The 20140-nt window shown below is 44.9% G+C and overlaps 1 protein-coding gene across 1 annotated transcript in view; it reads right to left on the minus strand.

The window, feature by feature from the left end:
* Positions 1-4995: 4995 nt before the first annotated feature.
* SRD5A1 (steroid 5 alpha-reductase 1) overlaps positions 4996-20140 on the minus strand; it is a 57621-nt gene continuing 42476 nt past the window's right edge. Inside the window, exons 3-5 of the mRNA XM_049860860.1 lie at positions 18136-18237; positions 12985-13135; positions 4996-7115 (exon numbers count right to left, since the gene is read on the minus strand). Coding sequence (XP_049716817.1) covers positions 7049-7115; positions 12985-13135; positions 18136-18237 — 320 coding nt within the window. The 3' untranslated portion in view covers positions 4996-7048. The remainder of the gene's footprint in view (positions 7116-12984; positions 13136-18135; positions 18238-20140) is intronic.

Below are 20140 nucleotides of genomic sequence, written 5' to 3' on the forward strand. Positions count from 1 at the left end.
TAAAATATTTTATTGAATTTTGAGTTCTTTATGTATTGTGGATACATAACCTTTTTCTGTGATTGGTATGTATATCACTAGTTCATTCTTTCACATTGGTGAGTATTATTCCAGTGTATGGCTGTCCCACAATTTGTTTATTCATTTACCTTTGATGTTGAGTCCCCCTGAAGTTATAATTAAAAAAAAAAAAATCCCTTTTTGTTCCTGGAATGATTGTTTCCCGCAGAGTCATTCATTCATCCTTCATGACGCAGACTTTCCTAAGTACCCAGTGATCCTGGCCATCAATGCTGTTTGGAAATGCTTAGTGGGAGTCTGTCTTTGTAGAGCCCCCAGGCTTTGCTAGGGGGAAGGCGACCAGCTGTTACACTGGAGGATCCCTAAAGACCAAAATGTGCAGAATTTTTTTTTTCTGGGATGCTAACACCTAGCGGTTCCGGATCTCCCCATAAGAAGAACCTGTTGCCGTCATGTTGATGCCAACTCATAGCGACCCTAAGGAAAAGAGTAGAACTGCCCTATAGGGTTTCCAAGGAGTGCCTGGTGGATTCCAACTGGCAACCTTTTGATTAGCAGCTGTAGCTCTTAACCACTACGCCACCAGGGTTTCCTGGATCTCCCCAGGCAGTTAATTTTTACTTAAGAGAGAACTCCCCCCCGCCCCCGCCCTGGGTTTTTGCCTGGGGATGGGCATATACCTGAGGCATGAGCATTGGTGCTGTGTGTAGGGCGGTGAGAGGGCCAGGGGATATACTGCCTCTGCTCTGTGGACAGCCTCTGGATCTGTCCTCTCTGTGGTTGCACATTTCAGCTCCACCCTGCATCAGCCCCTGCCTCTGAGGACCTGCCCTGGGACAGGAAACACCCAGAACTCTCCAGGCCAAGGACCCTCCCACCCTGTGCCCTTAGGCCCGCTTCCCATGCCCTGGTTCATGAGCGATGGTGACTCACTCATATTGTCTTCTATGGGCCCATTCCTCTCCCATGAAAGTCCCTTACAGCAACTTTAATAGGGGCCAGATGGGGAGGGGGGAAGGAAAGGCAGATGTTCAGTGCATTATAGTAACGGAAGCTCACAAATGACCTTCTAAAACGCCTAAATGCAGTTACTAATAAAGAGGATTTTGTCCTTAAGGGAAGTTTCCTTTCCAATTCACCAAAGAGAACAAAGGAAGTTGTAAAAAAAAAAAAAAAAAAAAGAATCCATAAAACATAAGAGATAGAACATTTCATTGTGGCAATTAGAAGAGTGTGCAGTAACTTACTATACCATAAGGTGCACCTGGTGGCACGGTGGTTAAAAGCTTGGCTGCTAACTAAAAGGTCCAAAGTTTGAATCCACTTGCTGCTCCTTGGAAACCCTATGGGGTGGGCAGTTCTACCCTGTCCTACAGGGTCACTATGAGCTGGACGCAACAGCAATGAGTTTGGTTTGGTTAAAGTGGAGTGATGCTGTTTAATGACATATTAAAAAAAAAAAATAAGACTGGGCAAAGGATTACCAGGTGCCTTGGATTGAATTATGCCCCCCCCCCCAAAGTCTGTGTATCAATTTGGTTGGGCCATGTGTGGTTGTCCTCCACTCTGTGATTGTAATTTTATGTTAAAAGGATTAGGGTGGGATTGTAACACCACCATTACTCAGGTCCCCTCCCTGATCCAAGGTAAAGGGAGTTCCCCTGGGGTGTGGCCTGTCCCACCTTTTATCTCTCAAGAGATAAAAGGAAAGGGAAGCAAGCAGAGAGTTGGGGACCTCATACCACCAAGAAAGCAGCACCAGGAGCAGAGTGCATCCTTTGGAAATAGGGTCCCTGTACCTGAGAAGCTCCTCAACCAAGGGAAGATTGAGGACAAGGACCTTCCTCCAGAGCCAAGAGAGAAAGCCGTCCCCTGGAACTGACACCTGAATTTGGACTTTTAGCACACCTTACTGTGAGGAAATTTCTCTTTGATAATGCCATCCACTTGTGTTACAGCAGCATTAGATGACTAAGATGCCAGGTGATTTACCAACAACAACAAAAGCACTCAGTGGCAACATTCTGATCAGAGCAGAATTCAAGGAAAGGAATATTCAACAGGAAGATCATTTTATACTGATAAAAGGAAACGAGTATTATGAAGGTCCACGAGTTCGTAAGTTTGTTGTACTGTGGTGGCTTTCACGTTGCTGTTGATTCTGGGAAGCTTTGCCACCAGAATTTCAAATACCAGCAGGGTCACCCTTGGTCGACAGGTTTCAGTGGAGCTTCCAGACTAAGACAGACTAGCAAGAAGGACCTGGTAGTCTACTTCTGAGAAAACTGGCCACTGAAAACCTCATGAATAGTAGCGGAACATTGTCTGATATTGTGCCGGAAAATAAGCCACTCAGGTTGGAAGGCACTCAAAATATGACTGGTAAAGAGCTGCTTCCTCAAAGTAGAGTTGGTGTTAATGACGTGGATGGAGTCACTCGACTACAAATCAAATCGACTACATCTGTGGAAAGAGATGATGGGAAAGCTCAATATCATCAGTCAGAACAAGGCCGGGGGTGACTGCAGAACAGATCATCAGTTGCTCATATGAAAGTTCAAGTTGAAGCTGAAGAACATTAGAGCAAGTCCACAAGAGCCAAAATATGACCTTGAGTGTATCCCACCTGAATTTAGAGACCATCTGAAGATTAGATTTGATGCATTAAACACCAATGACTGAAGACCAGATGAGCTGTGGAATGACATCAAGGACATCATACATGAAGAAGGCAAGAGGTCATTAAAAAGACAGGAAAGAAAAGACCAAAATGAATGTCAGAAGAGACTCTGAAACTTGCTTTTGAACATCGAGTAGCTAAAGCAAAAGGAAGAAATGATGAAGTAAAAGAGCTGAACAGAAGATTTCAATGGGTGGCTCAAGAAAACAAAGTATTATAATGACATGTGCAAAGAGCTGGAGATAGAAAACAAAAAGGGAAGAACATGCTTGGCATTTCTCAAGTTAAAAGAACTGAAGAAAAATTCAAGCCTCAAGTTGCAATACTGAAGGATTCTACAGGGAAAATATTAAACAACGCAGGACACATCAAAAGAAGGTAGAAGGAATACAGAGAGTCACTGTACTAAAAAGAAGCGGTCGATGTTCAACCATTTCAGGAGGCAGCATATGATCAGGAACTGATGGTCCTGAAGAAAGAAGTTCAAGCTGCACTCAAGGCATTGTCGAAAAACAAGGCTCCAGGAATTGATGGAATACCGACTGAGATATTCTAACAACCAGATGCAGCGCTGGAGGTGTTCACTTGTCTATGCCAAGAAATTTGGAAGACAGCTACCTGGCCAGCCAGCTGGAAGAGATCCATATTTATGCCTATTCCCAAGACAGGGGATCCAACCCAATGCAGAAATTGTCGAATGATATCATTAATATCATGTGCACATAAAATTTTGCTGAAGATCATTCAAAAGAGGCAGCAGCAGTATATCAACATGGAGCTGCCAGAAATTCAGGCCACATTCAGAAGAGAATATGGAACAAGGGATATCGCTGCTAACGTCAGATGGATCCTGGCTGAACGCAGAGAACACCAGAAAGACGTTTACCTGCGTTTTATTGACTACCAAAGGCATTCGACTGTGTGGATCATTACAAATTATGGATTAACACTGCAAAGAATGGGAATTCCAAAGGAGTTAATTGTGCTTATGAAGAACCTGCACACGGATCAACAGGCAGTCATTCAAACAGAACAAGGGAATACTGCGTGGTTTAGTCAGGAAAGGTGTGCGTCAGGGTCGTATCCTTTCACCATACTTATTCAATCTGTATGCTGAGCAAATAGCCGGAGAAGCTGGAGTATATGTAGAAGAACAGGGCAGGTGACAAAGCCTTGCTTGTTGAAAATGAAGAGGATTTGAAGCACTTACTGACAAAGGTTAAAGACTACAGCCTTCGTTATGGATTACACTAAACATAAAACAAAAATCCTCACAACTGGACCAATAAGCAACATCACGATAAATGGAGAAAAAATTGAAATTGTCAAGGATTTCATTTTACTTGGATCCACAATCAACATCCAAAGAAGCAGCAGTCAAGAAATCTAAGGATGCATTGCACTGGGCAAACCTGCTGCAAAAGACCTCTTTAAAATATTAAAAAGTAAAGATGTCACTTTAAGGACTACAGTGCACCTGGCCCAAGCCATGGTGTTTTCAATTGCCTCATATGCATGTGAAAGCTGGACAATGAATAAGGAAGACCAAGGGATTGATGCCTTTGAATTTACAATGTTGGCAAAGAATACTGACTATATCATGGACTGCCAAAAGAAGGAACAAATCTGCCTTGGAAGAAGTACACCCAGAATGCTGTACACATACTTTGGACATGTTACCAAGAAGATCTTCAATGAGATGGAATGACACAGTGGCTGCAACAATGGCCTCACACATAACAATGACTGTGAGGATGGCCCAGGCCCAGGCAGTGTTTTGTTCTGTTGTACACAGGGTTGCTATGAGTTGGAATTGACTCGATGGCACCTTACAACAAGAAGTTAAAAAATTTATTAGGGACACATTTATAATAAACAAAATCATTAAGTATCTAAAGGAGTGTAGAAGACGTATATGAAAATTTTATATGGTTCTAGGAGCCCTGGTGGCACAGTGGTTAAGCAGTCGGTTGCGAACTGAAAGCTTGGCAGTTCGACCCCACCAGCCACCCTGCAGAGAAAGATGTGGCAGTCTACTTTCATAAAGATTAGAATCTTGGAGACCCTATGGGGCAGTTCTACTCTGTCTGTGAGTTGGAATCAATTCAACAGCAATGGCTTAACAGCTGGAGCAGCTCTACCGTGGATATAAAAGACTTCACACAATGAAAAGTTGAAATAGGCGGGAGGCTGATTTCATGGTTAAAACAATGGCATTGTTTGAATTTCTAGAGTGAAGAAGGGCCACTATAGTAGAGTAACAAAGGCGATTAGCAAGAACAACTGGACTTTTCACATTAATTTTATTAATCTATTGATTATCATAATTAACACAATAAGGACAAATAATATGCTAAGTTACTGTTTTCAGGACATGGTGGCAGTGAGATGTAACGTACACCAGAAGTTCTTTCTGTGTTAACCAGCCATTCAGGCTGTACATGTGAGCAGTAACAGCACCTCAAGTCTTATTTTGAAGTAACCCCAACTTTTGTACAAACCGGTCATTTACGGAAAAAGGCACCAATGGAAGTTACAGTTATGGTGAATGAATCTGTCTGGATCTGAAAGACAAGCATCCTCCCCTGGAGGAATGTGCCTTCCAGAACACAGCAGCCCAAACACATCAAGACCAGCTCTGACTTCTGAGTTTTCCTGAGGAGATCAAGAGATGCCAAAGGTTATTGCTTTACGGATTCAAGCAACGATTTGATCAGAAAAAAGGGCCAGCATGTCTATGCAAAAACATTTTACCAAGTTTTACGAAAAGTTAAACATAGCCACATAAAATGTTTTCTGTGCTAATTGTAAAACCCTGAAGATTCTAAAAACCAGTTTTTGTTGTGTGCTATTGAGTTGATTCCGACTCACGGTGACCCTACAGGACAGAGTAGAACTGCCCCGTAAGGTTTTCTCTGTCACATAGGTTTGCTAGGAGTTGAAATCAACTTGACGGCGCACAACAACACAATGTTTACGGGAGGGAGAAGATCGCCAGGTCTTCTCTCCCGCCGAGCCACTGGTGGGTTCCAAATGCCAGCCTTTCAGTTAGTAGTATTGAGTCCCCAGGGCTTCTTGTGAAAGCCACTAACATGGAGGATATCGTTTATATATTAAAGCTGAGGTGAGGGGGCAGCCACTGGTTGGGGAGGCACCCAGGGCATGGGGGCTCTGTCTGGAGGGTGGCTGCATGTAGCACCATCACGGGTCCTGGAGCAAACACAGTCCCCTCACCTGCACTTCTCTCTGTCTGGCCCGGCAAAGGAGGCAGAGAAACACATGTCATGTCTTCCGAGGCCCCGTGTGCAGTCGCGGTCGGAATGGAGGGGCCCCTTCCAAGGCACCGCACAGTATGAGCCAGGGTTCCAGGTCCCCTTGCTGTCCTGACTGACTCCTGACGGACAGTCCCCAACTCCCTGGCAGCTGCCCGCAGGAAACTTTATTACTGCCATCCACCTCTGTGGCCTTTCGAGTGACGCTAGAGCAAGAAATCCCGTTTCAAGGCATCTTTTTGCAATATTGAGGGGTACTTAAAAAAACACAGTGCATTAGAAAATTCCCATTCTGCATAGATGAAAGGAAGACGACCAAAGGATATTCATGGTTCACTGAGAAGGTGGCCAAATGCCGTCCTGCTGAGCCAGGGAAGGCCTGCTCTAGGGCCAAAGGGTTCCTTTCACAGAGGACGATGGTCCTTATGAAATCTTCCCCCCCACCAATGTGTGCAGGGGCAGGAGGCCTTTTGTTTAGGCCTCAGGCGGGCTCAGGGGGCTCCCTTCTCCACCCCCAGTCCTCCGCCTCTGCAGCACCCCACAGTGAAGAAGGCCACCCCCCGCCACCTGGGTCCATGGCTGCACCCAGGAACAGCTCAGGCCTCTCCAAGCTCCTCAGGACGAGTGGGGTATGGGACAGTGATCCTGCCTTTTTGTGGGGCTGAGGGGGACAATGATGCCTTTGGTCTTGAACCAATCACTGAAGGGGGCTGTAAAAGGGGTGGGGAAATTTGTTGGTCCATAGGCCATCAAAGATGGCTCATGAATTCTGCTCTCATGAACACTTAGCCACACATAGCAAAAAAAAAAAATGAAGAGGTAAATTCAAAATCAGGAAAACCATCAGCAGGAATCACCCAAAGCTCGTGACCCCTCACCCAGTACACAGCCATCTGCATTTGCGTTTGATTAGTTTGTGGTTAGGTAACTCATACGTTTACTTGGGAAAAAATCCCCAGAGCATACCCGGAAAAAGACAAAGGAAAATTACATAGAAAGGCATTCATTTATATTAGTCCCTGGGGAAGAAGCACTGAAAATCTTCAAGTTGAAGATAATTTCATTGACAATGTACTTAAAACAAAAATGGAAATAAAATTTTTCTGGACTTTGGATAATCTTCAAACTTCTCAAGGTACCACCTAAAATAAGGAAAGAAAAATGTTTAAAAAGGGAAGTAACTTTATCACTTAAACAGTTAAAGTTTTTAATTAATTAAATTTAAGTAAAGTTAATTTTGCTAACATAAATGACAATATTTCTCATTATAAAGGAGTTCTAAGCTTTTTTTTAATAGTTGAAATCAAGACTTTGGTATTTCAGACACATACTGTAATTTTCTCTGTATCATGAGTAAATTGTATCTTGTTACAGAATCCACCATTCATCTGTCAATTTATTGTACTGTGGTGGCTTGCATGTTGTTCTGATGCTAAAAATTATGCCACGAGAATTTCAATATTTCAAATACCAGCAGGATCACCCACGCTAGACAGGTTTCAGTGGAGCCTCCAGACTTAGACTAAAAAGAATTGGTCAATGAAAACCTTATGAATAGCCGTGGAATATTGTCTTGTATAGTCCTGGAAGATGAGCCCCTCAGGTTGGAAGGCACTCAAAAGATGACTGGGGAAGAGCTGCCTCCTCAAAGTAGAGCTGACCTTAATGACATAGATGGAGTAAAGCTTTCCGTATCTTCATTTGTTGATGTGGCATGACTCAAAATGAGATGAAAAAGCTGCAAAATTCATTAATAATCGGAACGTGGTATGTAGGAAGTATAATCTAGGAAAATTGGAAGTCATCAAAAGTGAAATATTATGCTTAAAGATCCATATCTTAGGCATTAGTGAGCTAAAATGGACTGGTATTGGCCATTTTGAATCAGACAATCATATTGTCTACTATGCCCAGGATGACAAAGTGAAGTACAATGCTGTCAGTGATGGGATAATATCCCATATACCCGCAATGATCCATTTTACTTGGATCCACAATTGACACCCATAGAAAAAAAAAAGCAGGGGTCAAAAAATCAAACCACATGTTGCATTGGACAAATCTGCTGCAAGAGACCTCTTTAAAGTGTTAAAAACTGAAGATGTTGTGCCTGGCCACAACCGATGACTGCCCTGACAGGGAGCACAACAGAGAACCCAACCCCTGAAGAAGCAGGAGATCAGTGGGATGCAGACCCCAAATTCTTATAAAAAGACCAGACTTAATGGTCTGACTGAGACTAGAGGAATCCGGGTGGTCATGGTCCCCAAACCTTCTGTTGGCCCAGGACAGGAACCATTCCCGAAGACAACTCATCAGACATGGAAGGGACTGGACAATGGGTTGGAGAGAGAAGCTGATGAAGAGTGAGCTACTTGTATCAGGTGGACACTTGAGACTGTGTTGGCATCTCCTGTCTGGAAGGGAGATAGGAGGGTAGAGAGGGTTAGAAACTGGTAAAATTGTCACGGAACGAGAGACTGGAAGGGCTGACTCATTAGGGGCAGAGTAAGTGGGAGTATGGAGTAAGGTGTATATAAGCTTATATGTGACAGACTGACTTGATTTGTAAACGTTCACTTAAAGCTCAATAAAAATTATTAAAAAAAAAAAAAAAATGAAGATGTCACCTTGAAGACTAAGGTGTGCCTGACCAAAGCCATGGTGTTTTCAATTGCCTCACATGCATGTAAAAGCTGGGCAGTGAATAAGGAAGACAGGAGAATTGACACCTTTGAGTTGTGGTGCTGGGAAAGAATATTGACTATGCCATAGACTGCCAAAAGAATGAACAAATCTGTCTTGGAAGAAATAGAGCCAGAATGCTCCTTAGAAGTGAAGATGACGAAACCTTTCTCACTTACTTTGGACATGTTATCATGAGTAACCAGTCTCTGGAGAAGGACATCATGCTTGGTAGAGTAAAGAGTCAGAGAAAAAGAGGAAGACCCTCAATGAGATGTATTGACACAGTGGCTGAAACAATGGGCTCAAGCATAACAATGATTATGAGGTTAGCACAGGAAAGGGCAGTTTTTCATTCTGCTGAACACAGGGTCACTATGAGTCGGAACCAACTTGATAGCATCTAAGAACAACAAGGAAGACAGTTAATACAACTGTTATTCAAGTCTATGTACCAAGCACTAATGGCAAAGGTGAAGAAATTGAAGATTTTTTACCAACTTATACAGTCTGAAATTGATCAAACATGCAATCAAAATGCATTGATAACTACTGGTGATTGGAATGTGAAATTTGGAAACTAAGAACAAGGATCAGTAGTTGAAAAGATACGACCTTGGTGAGAGAAATGACACCAGAGATTGCACTACAGGATTTTGGAATATCAATGATGTATTTATTGGAAATATCTTTTCTCAACATAAACGGTGACTATACTTGGGTCTCACCAGTTGAAATACACAGGAATCAAATTGACTACATCTGTGGAAAGAGACAATGGAGAAGCTCTGCATCATCAGTCGGAACAAGGCCAGGGGCCAACTGTGGAACAGACCATCAATTGCTCATATGCAAGTTCAAGTTGAAGCTGAAGAAAATTAACTCCAAAAGAGTCAAAGTAAAACCTTGAGTATATCCCACCTGAATTTAGAGAACATTTCAAGAACAGATTCAACACACTGAACATTAACGATGATTTGTGGAATGACATCAAGGACATCCTACATGAAGAAGGCAAAAGGTCATTAAAAAGACAGGAAAGGCCAAAACGGATGTCAGAAGAGACTCTGAAACTTGCTCTTGAACATAGAGCAGCTAAAAAAAAAGGAAGAAATTATGAAATAAAGGAGCAGAACACAAGATTTCAAAGGGCAGCTCGAGAGGACAAGGTAAAGTATTATAATGAGATGTGCAAAGACCTGCAGTGGAAAACTAAAAGGGAAGAGCATGCTCACCATTTCTCAAGCTGAAAAAACTGAAGAAAAACTTCAAGCTTCAAGTTGCAACACTGAAGGATTCTACGGGCAAAATGTTGAACGATGCAGGAAGCATCAAAAGAAGACGGAAGGGATACACAGAGTCGCTGTGCCAAAAAGATGTTCAGCTGATGTTCGGCCATTTCAGGAGGTACCATATGATAAAGAACTGACAGTGTCGATGGAGTAAGCCCAAGCTGCACTGAAGGCATAGGTGAAAAACAAGACCCAGGAATTGACAGAATACCAACGGAGATGTTTCAATAAATGGATGCAATGTTGAATGCACTCACTCATCTACGCCAAGAAATCTGGAAGGCAGCTACCTGGCCAGCTGACTGGGAGAAATCCGTATCTGTGCCTATTCCTAAGGAGGGCGATCCAGTGGGATGTGGAAATTATTGAACAATATCATTAATATCACACGCAAGTAAAATTTTGCTGAAGATAATTCAAAAATGGTTGCAGCAGTACCTAGACATGGAACTGCCAGAAATTCAAGCCAGATTCAGAAGAGGACATGCAATGAGGGATATCACTGCTGATGTCAGATGGATTCTGGCCGAAAGCAGAGAATACCGGAAAGATGTTCACCTGTATTTTATTGACTATGCAAAGGTGTTCCACTGTGTGGATCATAAATTATGGATAACATTGCGAAGAGTAGGAATTCCAGACCATGCAAGTGTTCTCAGGTGGAACCTAGACATGGATAAAGAGACAGTTGTTTGGCCAGAACAAGGGGATGCTTTGTAGTTTAAAATCATGAAAGGTGTACGTCAGGTTTGTACCCTCTTACCATATTTATTGTTGTATGCTGTGCACACAATCTGAGAGGCTGGACTGTATGAAGAAAAACAGGATGTATTGCATTGGGCAAATCTGCTGCAAGAGCCCTCTTTAAAATGTTGAAAAGCAAGGATGCCAGTTTGAGGACTAAGGTGGGTCTTACCCAAGCCATAATATTTTCAATCGCCTCATATGCATGTGAAAGCTGGACCAGAAGAATTAATGCCTTTGAATTCAGCATTGGCAAAGAATACTGAATACACCACGGACTGCCAGAAGAATGAACAAATCTTTCTTGGAGGAAGTACAGCCAGAGTACTCCTTGGAAGCAAAGGATGGCGAGACTTCATCTCACACATTTTGCACGGCATCTCCTGGCTCTTCGTGAGACTGTCATAAACTCACTGACTTGCGAGTTATTTTAAGTTTTTATATGCCTGGTAGTGGCCTAATGCATTCATCATTAAAACACTTTTAGGAGTGTCCCTTGAGTCCATGGCTCTCTGATATCTATCCATCCTCATGGCTCTCTGACATCTATCCATCCTCACGGCTCTTCTCTGATATCTATCCATCCTCATGGCTCTCTGACATCTAACCATCCTCACAGCTCTTCTCTGATATCTATCCATCCTCATGGCTCTCTGACATCTATCCATCCTCATTGTCCATATGTAAAAGTGCCAAGCTTGCTGGCACACGGAGTCTCAACAAAACGCAGAGTGCTTGTCTCAGGGACAGCCCCAAATCTCAGGCTTCTGTTGGCATTCCTCCACAAACATGAGCCAATCCCCTGCTCCCCAGTGACCTTCCTCCTTCATCACTTCCAAAAACAACCCTGTGCGTCTTTAAGCAAACAGTGAGGCTGGGAAATAAGCCCAGGCACTTTGACACTAAGAAGTCTGCACCTTTTTTTTTTTTTTTTTTTACCATGATATCAATCTGGTCTTCTTTTAGTGTTTTATCTCTGTCCTTATCCCACAGGGGACGATGCGCTCCGTGAAGCAGGATGATGTCACCTATTTTTGTACGCCTGGCCGCATGGCAGCACTGGAGACTGAGAGATCCTTCTGAGTGAACCGTGCGGGGGAAGTAAAAGAATGTGAGTCACAGATGCCAATACCGGTTAAGGCACCGGCCAGGCCAAACCACCACTGTCAGCTGCCGTGGTCAGATATGAAGAATGCAACCACAGACAGGCGCAGCACTGGGAAACAGACAGTGGAAGGTCTTGCACATTTCAATGAGACAAACCTCCACCTGGCCCCTGGCTTTGTTCCTGTAGCTGTTTCTTCAACTACTGGATTAGAAGATGCTCTCTAAGTTCATCTCAGCTCTAACATCCTTTGAGTTTTTTTGAGTTTACTGGTCAAATGGATCACAGGCCCTGTTGAGGATCTGATAAGGGCTAAGCACCCGCTCTCTGGACAACAAGGGCATTTCAGGGGTGCACAGCACATCTGCCGCCTGCCAGGGACCCGAGGCCCAGCGCTGGGGCCGAGTCACCCGCAGCTCAAGAACTTGTGATGAGCGAGCCCTGTGGGCATAGCCTGATGGTGCAGTGCCTCTCCATCCCCGGGGCTTTTCCTGACTGCAGGCTTCTATGCTCATGTGTCGCTCAGCCGTTTATCTCCATTTCAATCAGCAGTTTTCAATTCTGACCACTGAATCCCTGCCTCAGAGTTAACTTGACACTTGGGTTGAACAGCATGAATTCAAAGTGGCAGAGAACGTGGTACAGAATGTTGTGATGCTGACGGAGACCTCATGTTTCCTTGTTGTTGCTGCTGTCGAGTTGCCTCTGTCCCACGGCAATCCCATGCACCACGGAAGGAAACACTGCCCAGTCCTGCACCATCCCCATGATTGGCTGTAGATCGGACCGTTGTCCTTGGCTGATTTCTGGAAGGAGATCTCCAGGCCTTTTTTCCTAGTCTGTCAGTCTGGAAGCTCTGCTGAAACCTGTCCAGCATCACAGCCACACGCAAGCCACCACTGACGGATGGGTGGTGGCTGTGCAGAAGGTGTGTTGGCTGGGAATTGAACCTGGGTGTCCCAAATGGAAGTCAAGAATCTACCACTAAGCCCCCTGCTGCTCCCGATATTTCCTTAAAGCTGGGTTATTCTGCAGACATTTGCTTAGTTTTGTACTTGTTTAGCTAAAGCATGGTATAAACAGATTCAGTAACTCAAGTTAACATTAACAGCTAACTAACCTGCAAGTTATGATAATAAAGTGAGAAAACAAATTACAAATGCCAAAAGTGTTTTGAAAACTTACCGGTGATGCTGTTCTGCTCTGGAGGATAAAATACAAAATGTGAAGAGCGCGAAGGCCCCGCCTTGGGCAGACCAGCTGGCCAGCGCGTAGCCACACCACTCAACGATCTCGCCGAAGTAGTTGGCCGCGGTCACGTACTCAAACAAGCCTCCTATGAGAAACACAGGCCACAGTCGGGCATGTATTACAAAATGGCACCCACTGAAACGCTGGCTCAAGGGACGTGTGTGAAAACTTAGCTGGAGAACAGAAATTCAACAATGGGAAAATGCAGCCCACACAGAATTTCCATCAGTGAGACACATCCAACATTACAAGGCTTACTCTTTCACATCGCAACCTCCTATCAACTATCTATCTGCGTCAGCAGGCTCGATCTGAATAGACAAGTCAACCATCACTGTGAAAGACTTTAATACCCTGGGGTGGGGGGGCACTTACCCCTGGGCGCAAGTTCAAGGGGTTGCCAGATGAGGCACAGGGTGACATTCCGAGGCACCACAAATATGAAAGGTGCCTGACTGAGAAGCAGGACAAGAGGGGGGAAGGCATTTCTGCTGACACATCGCCGCTATCAGTGTCTATTCATCTTGAAATGGTGGGAGGAGGCATAAATTAAGAGATTGCCTTGGGGGCTTGCTATCCTCCACACGTCCCGTAACATGCCACTTCCCTAGTTAAAAAATGGAGCCGCAAAACCCAAACAGAGAGCGAGAATACTGAGGAAGAGTCAACAGTGAACAAGCTTAACACAATGGACCTGTATTGAACCCTAGACCAACAATTGAAGAAAATGTCTATTTTCAAGTACAGATCCATTCGTTCGTTTGCCAAATCTTCAAAAGTGCATCAAGCCTGCCTTACCCAAGGCCCGTCCTTGGCACCTGGGAAGCACCCATGCACAACGCAGTGCAGCCTTCCCCACCTCAACAACCTCAACTAAAGACCCTCAATAAGAGGGTCTCTGCGTGGTGCCAACAGTTACATGCTTGACTGTTGGTCGAAAGGCTGGTGGTTCTAATCCACCCAGAGGTGCCTCAGAACACAGGCCTGACAATCTGCTTCTGAAAGATCACAGCCTTGGAAACCCTATGGAGCAGTTCTACCCTGTACACATGGGGTTGCCATGAGTTGGAAATGACTGGAAGGCAACTAACAATCTATAAGGAAAGTGTATAGTCTAGGGTGCTGAGAATTATGGAAAGCAGGGCAGGGCAAGGGGCCCAGGATGTGGGGGTGTGGTGGAGTGCTGCCCCAGTCAGAATGGTCCAGAATGGGCCTCACCCAGAAGGTGAGATTTGTGCCAAGGTCTGCGGGGGAGGGTGGGACCGGTGGTAACTGGGGGATATGGCTCTGGGCCAGAGAAAGGGCCACAGCAATGGCCTCAGCCCGGAGAGCCATCGACATACCCCAAGAGTATGGGTGACTGGGTGAGGGTCTCAGCAGATCTGTCCTTGGGGGTCACAGTAAGGGCTATATCTTTCCCACAGGGAGAAAGAGGAGCCAATCAGGGTGTTATACAGAGGCCAGGCCTGACCTGCTCTGGGATCCACCGTGCCATCTGCTAAGCCAAGAATAGAGGTGTCAGGGTAGCACATTAAAAAGAGAAGTGCTCACACCCTAAATCTAACACCTGTTTTAACAAGTGTCACAGACTAGCACACAGATTACACCTCTGAGCACACGCAGCTGAAGACCACTAGGCTTCCACCGGAGTCCAGACATGGTGTTTCCCAGAAAAAGGAAATGGCCAGAGCCCAGGGTAGCATCATGCTCAGGTTGGAGGGGTGGGCGGGGGGCAGGGCCTCTGCAATGCAGCACTCTCTACTCTTGAGCAGCTTGATGTAACTCACAATTTTAAAACGATGCCCATGTTCACTGACAAACTTCTTATGATAACACACAGCCCGTCTGAACGCTCTGATGGCATTCAGGTAACGTGTGGGAGGCATAAGTAGGAGAAGAGTCTGCAAGGATGCTCACCAAAGTGAACAGAGTGGCGTTCCCTCTGAAGGTGGAGCTTCAGATCAGCGACAGTGTCTTATCTACAGATTTCTATACTGCTTCAGTCTTACACCTGTGTGTGTCACATCCTCTGTGTCTGTGTCATTAGGACAACACCTGAGAATGAACCCATGCCCTCAGGTGCTGGCGAAAGCCTGAATATGAGGGGCCTGAACAGCTCAACCCCAAGGGGGGAGCCTGGCCACCCTCTCAGTCGGCAACACTGCTTTCATCCTGAGGGTGGACGGCCTCAGACTGGGGTAGGGGACTCGGGGCAGTTGTCTAACTGGTTCCTTCTGCCTGCATCCCATTTGCTGATTTTAATCAGTGAGCACACCAAAATTGAACCATGCAGGTGGGCTAATGGGCTTGGAATATTTTTTTTTTTAATTTTTATTGTGCTTTAAGTGAAAGTTTACAAATCAAGTCAGTCTCTCATACAAAAACTTGCCTTGCTATATACCCCTAATTGCTCTCCCCCTAATGAGACAACCCGCTCCTTCCCTCCACTCTCTCTTTTGTGTCCATTCTGCCAGCTTCTGATCCCCTGTGCCCTCTCACCCCCCTTCCAGATAGGAGATGCAAACATAGTCTCAAGTGTCTACTTGATCCAAGAAGCTCATTCTTCACCAGCACCTTTTTCTATCCCATTGTCCAGTCCAATCCCTGTCTGAAGAGTTGGCTTTGGGAATGGTTCCTATCTAACAGAAGGTCTGGGGGCTATGACCACTGGGGTCCTTCTAGTCTCAGTCAGGCCGTTAAGTCTGGTCTTTTTACGAGAATTTGGGATCTGCATCCCACTGCTCTCCTGCTTCCTCAGGGGTTCTCTGTTGTGTTCCCTGTCAGGGCAGTCATCGGTTGTAGCCAGGCACCATCTAGTTCTTCTGGTCTCAGGCTGATGTAGTCTCTGGTTTATGTGGCCCTTTCTGTCTCTTGGGCTCATAATTACCTTGTGCCCTTGGTGTTCTTCATTCTCCTTTGCTCCAGGTGGGTTGAAACCAATTGATGCATCTTAGATGGCCGCTTGCTAGCATTTAAGACCCCAGACGCCACTCTTGTGGAATTATTTAAGAAAGCCCCAAGAAGCCAATCTGCTACAAGACATTCCCTTGAGACAAGATGGGTCAAGAACTACACATTGCCAAGCGCAGTCAGTTGGAACCTTTGGAAAAGGAGTGGCAGGAAGACTGGTTTCATGGCATCTCTGCTCTGTGCTTTCATGGACGGCTTTCCTAGGCAGCTCCTCAGGCTGCCCTCTGTGGATCAGGAAGGCCTCTCCCATGGGTCCTGCCTCTGGAAGGACGTCCTCTCTTAGAAGGGGCGCTGTCCCAAGTCTGCCACTTTTGTGACCGCTGGCGTTCTCTGCATCTTTTCATCCTGCCATCTCTAGGGCTTGCGCCCTGCCCCTCCTTGGCCAGGCACAGGGCCGTACCTCCTCTGGGCTGGCCATTCTGCCTGCTGAGCTTAGGAATCACGTTGTTCACTGCACAAGAGTGCCGGGCCAGGGGAGCGGGTAGGGCCGACAACCGTGCTTGCCCTCCACCCTCCAGGCTGTGTGCTTTGATTTGAGACTGCACCCCTCCAGAGAAAAGGGAGCCTTCTGGTAACTGCACAGTCTGCTTGCCCACCATGCACCCAGGAGAAGCTACCTTCTCAGTATACTCAGAGGTCCTGGGCACCATGGGCAGCCCGTTGGAGACTCCATCACATTTCCCTTTTCCCCACCACATCCATCGCACTGCTGCGACTTCTGGAGGTGGGTTCTGCTGATTTTGGGTTCTCTGGGTCACACTTTGGAAACTCTGGTGGTGTAGTGGTTAAGTGCTACTCCTGCTAACCAAAAGGTTGGCAGTTCAAATCCACCAGGTGCTCCTTGGAAACTCTATGGGGCAGTTCTACTCTGTCCTATAGAGTCGCTATGAGTCGGAACCGACTCGACGGCAACGGGTTTAGGCAACACTTTATGTAACTTGGGGTCTGCAGGTGTTCTGTTCATTGCTTTGTTTTTGTTGTTATTATCCTTGTATGGTTTCCAGGAATACAAGTGGGAGGGTTCTAAACTAAGCAAGGGCATGTGCTCACCAGCTCCCTTAGATTTTCTGCTTTACCTCCTGGACGTCTCATTTTTAGAAGCTCCCTTGGCTCCATTTTATAATTTTTTAGTCAAGCTTGGCTGCTAACCAAAAGGTCAGCAGTTCAGATCTAGCAGTTGCTCCTAGGAAATCCTATGGAACAGTTCTACTCTGTCCTGTAGGGTTGCTATGAGTAGGAATTGACTTGATGACAATGGGTTTGTCTGTCTTTTTTTTTTTTCAGTCATTTTATAGCATCTTACTCCTTTTTAAGTACTCATTTCAGAATCTGTGTCTATTAATTCTAATATCTAAGACCTTTCATGTTGAGTCATGCTCTTACTCCTGGTGCTGCATTTCCTTATGGGTTCTGGGACTTTTGAGTGTGGCCTCTTACTCCCTGGAACTTGATCTGTTGGGATTTTTGGAGGGCTACAGCCTCTAGGCTTCCTCTAGTGGAGCTGGGCTTGCTTTGTCCAGGTACGCAAGTACCTGCCACCCTAGCATCACAGGGAGTGTAATTCATGGTTTGCGGTTTCACAGACCATCCACTGGTGTGACTCTGGGCTACAAAGCAGCATGAGGACCAACTAGTGGTTACAAATTCTCACAAGATGCTCTCTGGCTTGTCACGTGCTCTTAGATTTTCCCTCTGGAGGATTACTTCTCCTTTCTTGATCATAAGAATTGAAAAGATTTTGTTAAAAAATGTTTCATCCAACATCTTTAACTGTTTTCAGAGGGAGGGTCAGTCAAATATCTATTTCATTATATTGCCAGAAACGGAAGTATTAGACGCCTCTGATAAACCATAAATTCTTCCTCACACTCTCTTCCCCAACAAAGACGTAACCAGAGTTTCCTTTCTGCCTACTAACCATTCAGGGGGCCAGAACTGGTTCTTCTGGTGTTCTAGTAAAACGCTTATGACACCCACTGCTATTAATACTAGCAGCTCACACTGAAAACTCGCAGCGAGTAAACACTGCACTCATTCGATCTGCCAAAACTAAAACAGCAAGACAAGGCACTGTGCGACGCAATTTTAAAATAAAGTTCTCATTTCAGTACGTACCCCTTGGTATTTTGTATCCAGTCTCCCCGGGTTTCCTGAGATTCCTTAGGATATGATCGGAGTGGATGTTTATCAATATGCCCACTAACCACAGGGCAAAACCTAAGGAAGAAAACACAAGACTATGCTGGTTAATGAACTACAACATTCAAGAACCCAGGTCTGATTGAACAGTACTATTGTAATCCTTCACTTTATAATTATTAGTACAACATTTAAGCCATAAACCCATTGCCATTGAATTGATTCTGACTCATAGCGACCCTACAGGACAGGGTGGAACTGCCCCATAGGGTTTCCAAGCAGCGCCTCGTACATTCAAGCTGCTGAACTATTTCGTTAGCAGCCATAGCTCTTAACCACTATACCACCAGGGTTTCCATTTAAGCCATAATAGGTGATAAAATCATTCAATATGTGTTTGACCTTTATTTGGAAAGATAGATAAGGACTGCTGGCAAGTATGCTAAATTGGGCTTTTTCTAATATACTAATAAGGGATCTAATCCACTCAAAACGTTTGACTTCATGGCCGAAATAAATGTTTGTAGGATGACTGGCAAGTCATTATTAGCTGTATCTAGATGAACGAATCAGTCTTGGAATACACCCAGACTGTTTCTTAGAAGCGAGGATGGCGAGACGTAGGCTCACTTACTTTGGACACGTCATCAGGAGAGACCAATTGCTAGAAAAGGACACTACATTTGGTAAAGTAGCGGGTCAGCGAGAACCAGGGAAACCCTCAATGAGGTGGGCTAACACAGCAGCAACAACAATGAGCTAAAACATACCAATGACCATGAAGACGGTGCACGACCAGGCAATGCTAAGTTCTGTTGTACATAAGGTTGTCACAAGTTGGAGCCAACTCAATGACAAGTAGCAACAAAAACAACAAGAATACTGAGTATACCATGGACTGCCAGAGAATGAACCAATCAATCATGGAAGAAAGAGAGCCAGAATGTTCCTTAGAAGCGAGAATGGCGAGATTTCGTACAACTTACTTTGGACATGTCATCAGGAGGGACAAAATGCTGGAGGAGGACATCATTTTCAGTAAAGTGGAGGACCAGTGAAAATGAGGGAAACACTCAATGCAATGGACTGACATGGTGGCCACAACAATGAGCTCAAACATACCATTGATGGTGCGAGCAACATTTTGTTCTGTTGTACATAAGGTCACCATGAGTCAGAGCCAACTCAGGGGCAACTAACAACAGCGAAAGGACCTTACTTAGGGCATAGTAGTTTCTTGGAGTTCATCTTTGGCCCTCTTCTCATCTTTCTTTGCAAACTTGTTTAGAATGACTTAATGCACACCCATGGCCTCCCCCAGCACTGATCTGCCAACTCATCAACCAGCAAACCTAGGGCAGCTTCTCTTCCTCAGTCCAGACCAGATGCTCACCTGTCTGCCTCACCACTCTCCCCAGACATCCCACGGCATTCTGAATATCTTGTTTCTCCTACTCTCACACATCCCCGGGGCTTTTCATCACTTACAGGAGACTTCTTAGTATCATACCAAGTAATTCCAACCATTAAGGCACAATGCCAAAGTATTACTTTATAAAAGGAATAACTCAGTTCGATATTATGATGTTAATTTGATTCTTCTGAGATCTTTAAAAAAAGTGAGAGTGTTTAATGGTGATATTCAATTCAATATCAAAGAAATGTACATCTTGGGTAACATAATTAATTATCCGTCAGTTATCCCAGTGACCTTAAATAATTTTTCACAGCTACAACCAGGGCATTGAAAGCCTTCTGGTCTACAGTAAGGCTTTCAAGATTTCTTCTTTCAGATTTCACCATCGCAAGCAGCTTTCTTTTCTAAGCAGTTCAAGTCAAATTTTGTAATAGGTTTTATAAACCACGTATTTGATCCATAAACTCATAGTGGGTGAGGTGCCTTTTCTGGATCTCAGTATGCCACCCCAGGTGATTTTGCTTCCAATTTAAGGTTCTAGAGAAAATCGTGTCCTCAAAATTC

Source organism: Elephas maximus, chromosome 2, assembly GCF_024166365.1.
Source record: "Elephas maximus indicus isolate mEleMax1 chromosome 2, mEleMax1 primary haplotype, whole genome shotgun sequence".
NCBI lineage: Eukaryota > Metazoa > Chordata > Mammalia > Proboscidea > Elephantidae > Elephas > Elephas maximus.